The sequence below is a fragment of the Suncus etruscus genome, chromosome 17 (genome assembly GCF_024139225.1).
Source record: "Suncus etruscus isolate mSunEtr1 chromosome 17, mSunEtr1.pri.cur, whole genome shotgun sequence".
Classification (NCBI taxonomy): domain Eukaryota; kingdom Metazoa; phylum Chordata; class Mammalia; order Eulipotyphla; family Soricidae; genus Suncus; species Suncus etruscus.
In genome coordinates, this window is record NC_064864.1 from 1021450 (window position 1) to 1032977 (window position 11528).

An 11528-nucleotide genomic window follows, 5' to 3' on the forward strand; every position below is an offset into this window, starting at 1 on the left:
CTCCTGGCTCTGCACTCAGAAATCGCTCCTGGCAGGCTTAGGGGACCATATGGGATGCTGCGGATCAAACCCGGGTCAGCCATGTGCAAGGCAAACACCCTATTTCTGTGCTATCACTCTGGCCCCATGTCCACTTTTTTTTGGGGGGGGGTCCCCATGTCCACTTTTGTGGCACCAAATGTTGCAGACAGCTGAGCCACCAGGACCCTACTTGGCACATACAGGCAAACCCTGGGGGATCTAATTTGCCCCTTCACACTTGCAAAGATTGCGGCTTTCCCCAGAGCTGACCCTCTGCAGTACTGGGGCTTGGGACACACCCAGCAGTGCTCAAGAGACCAAAAACAGAACCAGGCATCAAATCCAGTACCCCACTTTAGGAGGGGCAGAGAAAACAGTGGATAAAGGCTCTTCTGATTCTGCTCTCTAGCTGCCCTCGGCTTAAACTCTGAAAATTCAAGCCGTTTCCTTTCTTCCATACAGCAACGATTCATTCTCGTGGGTCAATGCTTAACTGACACATCTGGAAACAGATTTTGGTGTTTCAAGCGCGAGACAGCCAGATGGAGCCACTGCAGCAGCCTTAGCCCTAAATGGGGAGCCCTGGGGCCCCACACAGCACTCAAGCATGCCTTGCACCACCTAAATCATCTGCTCTCCAGCCACCCACTTGCCACTTTCGGAAGCTAAGCCATAAGGGTGGGCAGACCCTGCTGGGAACATGGTCTGGCCTTCCAGGCTCCAGCAAGAGCAGAAAACTATTTTGTAAGGGACAGGATTTTGCCAAGATGAGACCTTGTCTCAAGGCGGAGAGATAGCATTTGCCTTGCATGCTGCCAACCCAGGAAGGACTCGGTTTGATTCCTGGCAATCCATGTGGTCCCCCAGCCTGCCAAGGGTTACTTCTGAGCGCAGAGCCAGGAGTAAACCCTGAGCATTGCTGGGTGTGGCCCAGAAACCAATCAATCAATAAAGTTTAAAAAAAAAAAAAAAAGGTGCCTGCCAGCCCACAAAAGTTGCTGCCAACACTGGGGGAGAACGGACAGGGGCAGAGTGACAGGAAGGGGGCTAGCCCAAGTGAGAGGCCACCTCCCACAAAAGGGAGTCTTCCAGCACTGCCAGCCTGCCCAGGGGTCTCTTTCAAATGCAAATGGTGGGGGGCAGAGGTCTGAGGTCCCTGCAGCAATGAGAAGAGGACTTGACTGAAAAACTTAATTGGGGCCAGTGAGTTGATCAGCTAGCAGTTAGTGGTGGAAGAGGGTGTTAAGAACCAAGGGATGACCAGTTCCTCTCCAGTTCCAGCCCGGTCCTCTGTTCTCCTTCACCACCAGCCCAGCGGCTCTTCCCCGTCCCCCATGCTGCCCTCCCTTTCCCACACCAGTCTTACATTCGGCTCTGCTCCACCCCACCATATGCGGGTTTTTGTTTGTTGAAGGGGAGGACTACACCTGGTTTGGATCACTTTGGGCAATGCTCAAGGCTACTCCAGGCCCTGCCCTCAGGAAACACTCCTGGTGGGCTTGGGGGACCCTCTGGGATGCATGGGGTGAAGGCAAATGCACAGAGGGTCCCTGTTCCTGTCATTTCTCCACTCTGAGCAAGTCCCTCCCCGCATTCAACAACTTCAGTTTCTTCCTTTCTTTGAGGGGGGTTGTGAGCTGAAGGGTTGGGCCACACCGCACTGGGGACATCTGAGGTCCCCATCCCCACAGGTGGTGACACTGAGTACTGAACCCACTTGCTAGGTATGGCCTGAAAGATAAGTAAATCATCGACTTATGGAATGTGGACCATATCTTAATTTTTGTTTTGGGGCCACACACGGCGCCGCTCAGAGGTTCCTCCTGGCTCTGCCCTCAGAAATTGCTCCTGGCAGCTCGGGGGACCATATAGGATGCCGGGAATCGAACCCAGGTCTGTCCTGGGTCAGCCTTGTGCAGGCAAACGCCATACTGCTGTGCTATTGGTCTGGCCTCCTCTTAATTTGTTCTCAATGAAAAAAAAAAAGCCAGAGCCTTTGCCTCGGTGGTCCAAAGGGTGATGCTTCACTGGCCAGTTGCACCTCAGGGTCCACACAGGAGAGCCTCCAAAAATACAGCCCCCTGGGGTGAGTTCCGGAGAACACAGAACCCAGTCAGGTAGTCGTGACAAGCAGGGTCTGGGCTCCCATCAAGCCAGCTAGAGGAGGAGCTGTTATCCAGGCGTCCCATAAGGCTGAACAAAGCCGGGAGGCAGGGGGTGGGGGAGTTGACTGCCAGCACTGGACCCCAGACCCAGGCTGGGCCTCTGTGTGAGGGGCCGGGCCGCAGCCTGATGGCTCTCTTCCCAAAGCCAGCCGCTCCTTTTATGGAAGACAGCAAAGAGGTCACTGGCCTGTCATGCGTTGGGCATCTTTAGCCCTGCTGAGTGAAGTGGGACCTGCCCAGGAAGAGGGGCGGCAGGGGACTTTTCATTCCATGCACATCAGGGCCACCCCAACTCCCACCCCCCCCCCCAGGGTCCTCCTGAGCATTTCTGCACCTCAACTCCCTCTCCCAGCCTGGCCCAGGGCAAATGTGTGAGCAGTGGCAGGAACGGGGCACAGGCAGGCATTGTGGACTCAGCAGTGAGTGCAGCCAGGGGCTCTGCTCCGTGAGGCAAAAAAATCATTTCAACCCAAGCTCCAGTGCAGTCCACGAGTAGAAGTGACTGAGAAAGAAACACACTTTACACGTGATTATTGAAAAAAAAAAAAAACTGCAGAGGCTGGAGTGATAGCACAGCAGTAGGATGTTTGCCTTGCATGTGGCTGACCCAGGAGGGACTGGGCTCGATTCTCAGCATCCCATTTGGTCCCCCGAGCCTGCCGGGGCAAGATTTCTGAGCACAGAGCCAGGCGTAACTTCTGAGCCAAAAACCAATAAATAAATAAATTAATTAATTTAATTTAAAAAAAAAACTGCAGGGGTGTGTGTATGAGAGGCACGTGGAACAGTCAGATCCAGAACCAGGGCCAACTTTAGTTTGGTTTTGGGGCCCGACCAGGCAGACGTGTGACCCAGGGATCAAACCTGGGTCAGCTGTGTGCAAGGCAAGCGCCCTCGTAGCTGTGCCATCCACTGTCTCCCAGGTTCCCTGGAGCAGCTTCTGATGGGAGAATACGCCTCCCTGACCGTGGGGAGAGAAATGTGGAAAATCTTGAATGTAGGAAGATAAATTCTGGCCCTTGCATGCCAGTCACAGCACCAAGAGCCACTCATGCTTGACAGGGAGGTAGAGAAACACATGGCAGTGCCCTGTAGCACTGAGAATTGGAACCTTCCACCCGCAAAGTTCAACCAGAGACATAAACTCACAGTGGGTGTTTATTCATTAGCCTAGAGAGCAGTTTAAAGACAAGAGGTAGGGTGTTTGCCTTGCACAATCAGACCCAGACCAACCCAATTTTGACCCCCCGGCATCCCAGATGGTCCCCCAAGCCTGCCAGGAGTGATTTCTGAGCACCACTGGGTGTGCCCTCCCCGCAAAAAAAGACAGGAGACATGGCATATGGAGCAATGTGGGAAAATAGCTCAAATACAGAATCTTGGGCATAAAAAAAAAAAATGTAAGTTGCATAAAGATGTAATCAATATAGCAACATTTACAAAAGGCAAAACCATATAAAGTGAAACTATACTATGATAAATCCACAATATATCATTAAATTATATAAAAATGAGAAGCCTGGGCTGGAGAAATAGCACAGCTGTAAGGCGTCTGCCTTGCAAGCGACAACCCAGGATGGACCCAAGTTCAATCCCCATGTAATTACCTGAGTCTTCCAGGAGGACTTCTGAGCGCAAAGCCAGGAGTAATCCCTGACCGATGCTAGGTATGGCTCAAAAACAAAAACAAACAACCCCCCCAAAAAAAGAGGGGCTAGAGAAATAAGAATAGTGGGTAAGGTGCTTACCTTGCATGCTGCCTGCTAATCCTGGCACCTATATGGTCCCCAAGACCCACCAGAAGTGATTCCTGAGTGCAGCAGAAGTAAAGCCCTGAATATTGTCAGGTGTAGACACACACACACACACACACACACAGTATTAAACACAAACTAAACACAAACAAAGAATTAAAGAATGCGGGGCCAGCAGAGAAAGCGTTTGCTTTCTATCCCCAGCATCCCATATGGTCCCAACCCCACCAGATGCAAAGCAGGGTGTGCAACCCTGGTCAATCAAAGGGGGGAATTTTCCATAAAAATTACAGAAAAGAGGGCCGGAGAGATAGTACAGCAGTAGGGCATTTGCCTTGCATGCAGACATCCCGTATGGTCCTCCGAGCCTGCCAGGAGTGGTTTCTGAGTGCAGAGCCAGAGGTAAACCCTGAGCACCACTGGGTATTACCCAAAAACCAAAACAATTACAGAAAAGAACATTCTCAGAAACAATAAAGAATCCACTTCAATGTCAAGATTTAGGGCTGAAGACAAGGGTCTAGGGATCTCTGGTCCTATCCTAATTGAATCTGCTGCTGCTTCTATTTTTTTGTTTTTTGTTTTTGGGCCACACCCTGGGACGCTCAGGGGTTACTCCTGGCTATGCGCTCAGAAGTTGCTCCTGGCTTCTTGGGGGACCATATGGGACACCGGGGGATCGAACCGCGGTCCGTCCTAGGCTAGCGCAGGCAAGGCAGGCACCTTACCTCCAGCGCCACCGCCCGGCCCCCTGATTTTCATTTCTAAGAAAAGTTATCAAAGATACTAATTTGGGGAATGAAAAGACAGACCCTAAGAAAAATAATCATTCAAGTCATGGGTTGGTTTCTCTCATTGAGGAAGCAACAGAGGTACCCAAGGCAGTGGGGGGGAAAGGTTGAGGCCCCCCCCCCCACACCTGAACTCTGGTAGGACCGTAGGAAAGACATTTGCTCTGGCTTCAGCACGTTCCCAAAAGGGACTCGAATGCCAGCAGGATGCTTGGGGGAGGAGCCCAGGATAAGGACTTCCGGGCCTGGAAACTTCGTTGGGGGTTCCGCAACGTGAAGGGCAGCATGTGTGCGCAATGTACGCACACACACTTGTACACATGGACACAAACACGTATGCACACACATCCCTACCACACTCATGGTATTTGGGACTCCTTGGATATGACCACTACAAGGAGAAAGGAAAGTTCAACTTTGGGGCCGGGAAGGTGGCGCTAGAGGTAAGGTGTCTGCCTTGCAAGCGCTAGCGTAGGACGGACCACGGTTCGATCCCCCGGCGTCCCATATGGTCCCCCCAAGCCAGGGGCGATTTCTGAGCGCATAGCCAGGAGTACCCCTGAGCGTCAAACGGGTGTGGCCCAAAAACCAAAAAAAAAAAAAAAAAAAAAAGAAAGTTCAACTTAGAGGCCAGAGCACAGCTGTAGGGCATTTGCCTTGTATGGACCCAGGTTTGATCTCCCGCATCCCATATGGTCCCCCGAGCCTGCCAGAAGCAATTTCTGAGCATATAGCCAGGAGTAACCCCTGAGCATCACTAGATGTGGCCCAATAACCAAAAAAAGAAAGAAAGTTCAACTTAAACCTGGAAACTAGCCACTAGATTCCTAGGCAGGGGTCTTGAGTATAATCTTCCCACTCATTTCTCTAGGCCTAGCTGAAAGCCATTTCTAAAATTGGACAATTCCTACTGGGGTCTGACCACTGGGCCTACCAGCTCTCCTGGCACTTAGCATGGTTTCTCCTCCCTGAGAAGGGATCCCGCTTCTACCTGGTGTCCGGCGCTCTGCACAGAGTAAGGACTCAGCTTTTCATCAGAAAGGTACCATGCTCCCCACTTAGGTTTGGTTCTCGAGTCTGCAGCAGGCAGCCTGATTCCAGCAGCAAGCATCCTGACTCAAGCCCACTTGGAGCCGGTCCCTGGCGCGCCACAGCAGGCCCGAGAGCGCTGAGGCGTGGGAAGGCACGCGGCAAGGCCAGATGTGAAAGTCCCTCACAGCCACCCACTCTCCGCTCACTCCCTCACGACAGTCCCAAATTATCTGACCAAAAGCAGCAGGGGGGCGGGGGGGGGAGGGGGGGGAAGGTCTTCTCCGGAGAATGTGCAAAGATTCACAACTGCCCCTTTTGTTCACTTGAGAATGGGGATCCCAGGGACCCCACTTGGAGAAACTCCACTGAGCTGTGCAGGAGAAGGAAATCTTGCTGGCAAGAGGCACGTTATCAGTTACTTGGAGGCCAAAAGGCCCAGCCTCTGGCTGCAGTTACCGGTAGTCCCTGAGCAGGATGTCTTTTTTCGGGAGTCACACCTGGCTGTGCTCAGGGATTGCTCCTCGTTCTGTGCACAGAAGACTCTTCTGGCAGGCTCAGGAGACCCTCTGGGATGCCAGGAATTGCACCAGGGTCCGTTGGGGATTGGTTGTGTGCGAGGCAAACAGCCTAAAACTGCGCTATTGCTCCGGGGTTCCCCTGTGCAGTATTCTAACACTTAGGTCCCTAAGCACACACAAGCATCCTTCCTCATGCACTTGCCTTGCATGAGGCTATCTGGGTTCCATCCCTGGTTACCCCAGACTCCCCTGAGACTAGCCAGGAGTGACTCCTAAAGGCAGAGCCAGAAGCCCTAAGCAAGCACGGTAGGTGTGGCCCCTACACAAATAAGCCGAAGAAAGGAAAAGGTCTGGGCTGTGCTTAGAGCAAGCAGAGATTATCCCACAGCCCCCATTCATCAATATGGCACAGACCCGGTCTACAGAAAGGGGTTCCATCTGGAAAACTCGACAACCCGGGATATTGTTTATTATCTGTAAGGCTGAATCATCGTCTCTCTAGTCATTCATATTTGTTATGAATTACCACCGTGGCTCATAGGCAGTGGGGGTTAAGGGGAGAAGTTATGGCCCCCAAACCTCCCTTGACTCCATCCCCAAGCTCGAGAGCAAGACAATGAAAGTGGGGGCCGGAGGATGCTGTATCTCTGAGAGCCCCTGAGGCTGCGGGGAGCGCCGGGGCTGAATCATCATGGCTGCCCATGCGGGTAGAGCTGGGGTACGGGGCTGCACTTGATCTCAGCCAGGAGGAAAGCGTGCCCAGAAGCCACTAGAAGCACAAGGCAGCATCCTGCTCCCACACACAGAGCTGCACCCAAAAGGCAGCCGCCAGAAGGGTTGTCTGAGTCCCAAGAAGGCAGATGCGGGCCCTGCTTCCACACAGGTGGGATGACAGCTTCATTACAGGTGGGCACCAGAAGCTTCACAGGACCACACCCACCAAGGGCCCCACGACAGCCCCTCCAGACAGGCAAGGCGATCCCTGACGACCCCACCCTGTGCCCAGGAGCAGCAAAGTCATGGTGACATGCGAAAGCATATTTGATTTTCATTTCATTTCTTTTTTTTAGCTTAAAGGCCAGGCCCAGCCGTGCTCAAAGCTCTGGGGATCAGAGGTCACCCCTGGGAGTGCTCGGGGGATCAGAGACGGTACTGAGGGTCAAACCAAGAAAGGCACATGCAAAGCAAACACCATAATCCCTATGCAATCTTCTCTAATCTCCTCTTGATTTTTCTGGGGGCCAGCAGGAGTTTGGACCCCATCGGGCAGTGCTCGGGGAACACCCTCAGGAGGAACTTGTTGCTGGAGTTTCAAACTAGGGTGCAAGGCACACACCCTGTTTCCTGTATTAACTCTCCAGACTCCTTCCCATTCTGACTTTTGGAATCTACTGGACAACAGATTATCTGGCAGAAGCTCTGGGCCCTCCCTCAGCAAGGGAGGGAATGGCCGTCAAAATCCTAATCTTAGGGGCCAGAGAGATAGCACAGTGGTAGGGCATTTGCCTTGCATGCAGCAGATCCAGGATGGAGGGTGGTTTGAATCCCGGCATCCCCTATGGTCCCCTGAGCGATGCCATGAGCAATTTTTTTTTGTGTGTGGTTTTTTTGGGGTCACACCCGGCAGTGCTCAGGGGTTCCTCCTGGCTCCATGCTCAGAAATTGCTCCTGGCACACACAGGGGACCATATGGGATGCCGGGATTCGAACCAATGACCTTCTACATGCAAGGCCTTACCTACATGCCTAACCTCCATGCTACCTCTCCAGCCCCCTAGGAGCAATTTCCGAGCCAGGAGTAACCCCTGAGCACCACTGGGTGTGACCCAATAAAAAAAAGTGGGGAGTATCCTAATGTCACACCCAGGAGGAATTACAGGAGCCCGGTAGAAGGCACCAGAATGATGATGAGTCAGGCCATCACTGGGCATGGGAGACACAGGATCCCTGTGTGGCATCCAACCTCCATCTACACCTCCATCCACCCATCTCCAGCCCTGGAAAGGGAGGAGGGTGTGGCCATCTGCGAATGCCAAACCCTGAATCTATCTCCCCAGCAAAAAAGCATCCATTCCCTCGGTGGTCCTCAAAGCCATCTTTGTCCGGTGGCTCGGTTCCGGCCATACCAGAGGGTGTTCAAGGGCTAGCCCGGCTCGGCATCTGATGCTCAGGGAACAGGCGGGGCTGGGAAATAGAACCCGGGCCGCCCACTGTCCCTCCCTGTTGATGTTGCATGAAACCATGGGACACTGTGGCTCCCCAGCCTGCTTCCAAAGTCCCCAGGTTGCTCCCCACCCCGAGAAGGACCCAGAATCCAAGCAGCAAACCCAGGACTTTCCCAGCACCGGTCAGGTCACTTGGGGGTAACTCACAGAAGGCACCTTTTAAATGCTGGGTCACACCCAAGCTCAGTCTTGGGAGAGTGGAGGGTGGCAAAGATGAGGTCCACGCCCCATTTCCCAGGGTGGGAAAGAAGGCACAGAACAGCACTTGTAAAGCCAAACTGGGCCTGTGCCCACAATCTCACTCTCCAGGAAGGGCACCTCCTCCCAACTGGTTAGGTGGATTCTTCGGGTGCCGAACCAGGCCGCATACCCTGGGCATGGCTTCCGTGGGGGAAGCCGGATGTCTAGGTCCCGGCAAAATGGGCATCTTTCCCTGCCACAGCAGACACTATCTTCAAAACAGGCTGGCATGAGGCGGCCTTGCCAGGGGCCTGCTGGGTCGTTATCCTCACTGGGCAGGCGTGTATGTGGGTGCCAACACGTGGGAAGGACACAGCCCTCCAGCCTGCAAGTCCAGGCCTCCATCTGCCCCATGGCCCTTGTGGGGTTTAAAAGCTCAGACTCTGCGGGCTGGTTGGAAATGACAACTCGAGCCGGTGCTCGGGCACAAAAGGGAAAAATTCCATTCCCACTCAGCCTCTCCGGACCTGGGGCCTGTGAGCAAAGTTTCCGGTGGCCTCCGAGCCCCTCCCCGTTCCAGGAAGCCCAGAGCAGCAGCAGCAGCAGCAGCAGGGTCACCCCGTCCTCGCATGCATGAAAACGTCCTCGCTCAGGGGATGGAGGAGGCGCAACAGTTGGGGGGTGCGGGCTTCCCTTGGGATCCCCTCCAGGAAAAAAAAAAACAAAAACCCAAATATGGGATGCCTGGTCTCTGGCCAGCAAGCACGCCGGCTAGGCTAGGGCCCTCTCACCTCGGAGGCATCTCCAAGATCACTCCTTCCACCTTTCTGCAAACAAGGCCCTGGAGCCAGGCACCTCAGGGCAATAGCCCCGGGGCGCAGCTGACCCCCAGGGCAGCTTCAAGGGCATCGCAGCAGGCAAGCCCCATCTGGAGCGGTGGTGGGGAGGGTGGGTCTCCCTTCTACCTCGTCCTCCACCACCACCACTCCCCACTCCAAACAAACACCACGCAGACGTGCCTCCCGCAGTGCGGAAGCCAAGAGGCATCAGAGCCCGGAGGAGGACGGAGGATGGATGGCGGTGGCCGCTGCGCTGCGGGCCTGGGCTGGGCGCATGGAGGATGCGCGGATGGAGGAGGACGCCGGAGGCAGGCCGGCACGCCAGCGGCAGCCTGGCAGAGACCACGGGCAGAGTGGGCTGAGGAGGTCCGCTGCGGGCTCACCTTTTTGACCTGATCATCCTTGAGCTCGGTGAAGTAGTAGGCCAGCAGCTGCGCGGCGATCATGTTGGCGAAGGGCGCGCGGGGCAGGGCAGGGCAGGGCAGGCGCGGGTCTGGCGTCCACAGCCGGGGCGAGCTGCGGTCCTCTCCCTCCTGGGGCGGCTGCTAGGAGGCTCCTCCTCCTCCTCCTCCTCCTCCTCCTCCTCCTCCTCCTCCTCCTCTTCCTCCTCCTCCCGCGGCTCCTCCCCAGCGCGCGTCCAGGCCCAACCTCCTAGGCGCGCATTGGCTCCAGGGCGCGTCCTGCCACGCTGCGTGGAGAGGCGGGGACGGGGCTGCAGAAGGGGAGGTGCCCCGGCGGGGGTTCCCCCCTTTTCCTGCTGCCAGGCAGCTCGGAGCACGTCCCCCACGTAGGGAGGAGGAGGAGGAGGAGGAGGAGGAGGAGGAGGAGGAGGAGGAGGAGGAGGAGGAGGAGGAGGAGGAGGAGGAGGAGCTGCTGGAGGATGCGCGCACCGTCACCGCGCGTCTTGGAGATGATGGTGGCCCTTGGTTGCGCGCTCGGGAGGCCACTCCGGAGTGGCTGGCCGGGCATCCTAGTCAGGGAGGTCCCCCTAATCAGCAGGCGGGGATCCCCATCTCCCCAACACACGCACACGCCCCGGAGTTCCGTGCCCCAGATGCAGGATGCGCCCTGGGCTGTGGCCTGGCCTGCGAGAACATCTGGGCGTGGAAAGCTAGCTGGGCCCGCGCTGCTGGAAGCCCCCAAAGACCCTGTTTTTGTGCCTCCCGTTTTCCCTCAGACCCCAGACTCGGCCGGAGATGCCGTGCGCCCCAGCCCCAGATGCCCAAATGCGCCCTCGTTGGGGCCCGGCCTAGGCGTCTCTCCCGCGGGCCTGGAGACTCGGCGGAGATGGGGGGCCGCGTGGGTGCCACCCGAGCCGAGGTGCCATCTTTGGCCTCCATCTCTCCGCCCCCCGAAGGAGTCAGCCCCGGCCGGGAGGGATGCCTGGGAAGCCCTGGGGCTTAGGCGCAGGGGAAGGGGGGAAGGGCCCTGCCGCAGCCCAGGTGTTGAAGTCGCTATCTCGGCGCAGCGCAGGTGGTGAGATGAGAGCTTCCTGTGTGTGTGTGTGTGTGTGTGTGTGTGTGTGTGTGTGTGTGTGTGTGTGTGTGTGTGTGTGTGTGTGTGTGTGTGTGTGTGTGTGTGTGTGTGTGTGTGTGTGTGTGTGTGTGTGTGTGTGTGTGTGTGTGTGTGCCTGCCGCCACCCAGCTTGCAGCCTCTCCCTGTGTGCGAGCTTAAGGCGGGTGGGGAGAAGGAGAAGGAAGGGCCGCCTCCACCCACTCGAGGGTGTCGGAAAAGGAAGTTGAAGATCCGGGATTAGATCGTGTGTGTGTGTGTGTGTGTGTGTGTGTGTGTGTGTGTGTGTGTGTGCCTGGGTGTTTGCAAAGCCCGCCAACACCCTCCCGGCGGGGGGGGATTCAGCGCCCTCTCACTCAGTACAAAGGCCTCCATCCTGGGCTCAAGATGCACCATGTGGTTCTTTGAGACACACACGCACGCGCACGCACACACACACACACACACACACAAGATGCACCATGTGGTTCTTTGAGACACACACACACACA

The 11528-nt window shown here is 55.7% G+C and overlaps 1 protein-coding gene across 1 annotated transcript in view; it reads right to left on the reverse strand.

Annotated features, from left to right (window-relative positions):
- Positions 1–10084, reverse strand: part of HK1 (hexokinase 1) — a 65472-nt gene extending 55388 nt beyond the window's left edge. The window contains exon 1 of the mRNA XM_049790483.1: positions 9909–10084. Coding sequence (XP_049646440.1) covers positions 9909–9971 — 63 coding nt within the window. The 5' untranslated portion in view covers positions 9972–10084. The remainder of the gene's footprint in view (positions 1–9908) is intronic.
- Positions 10085–11528: the final 1444 nt, after the last annotated feature.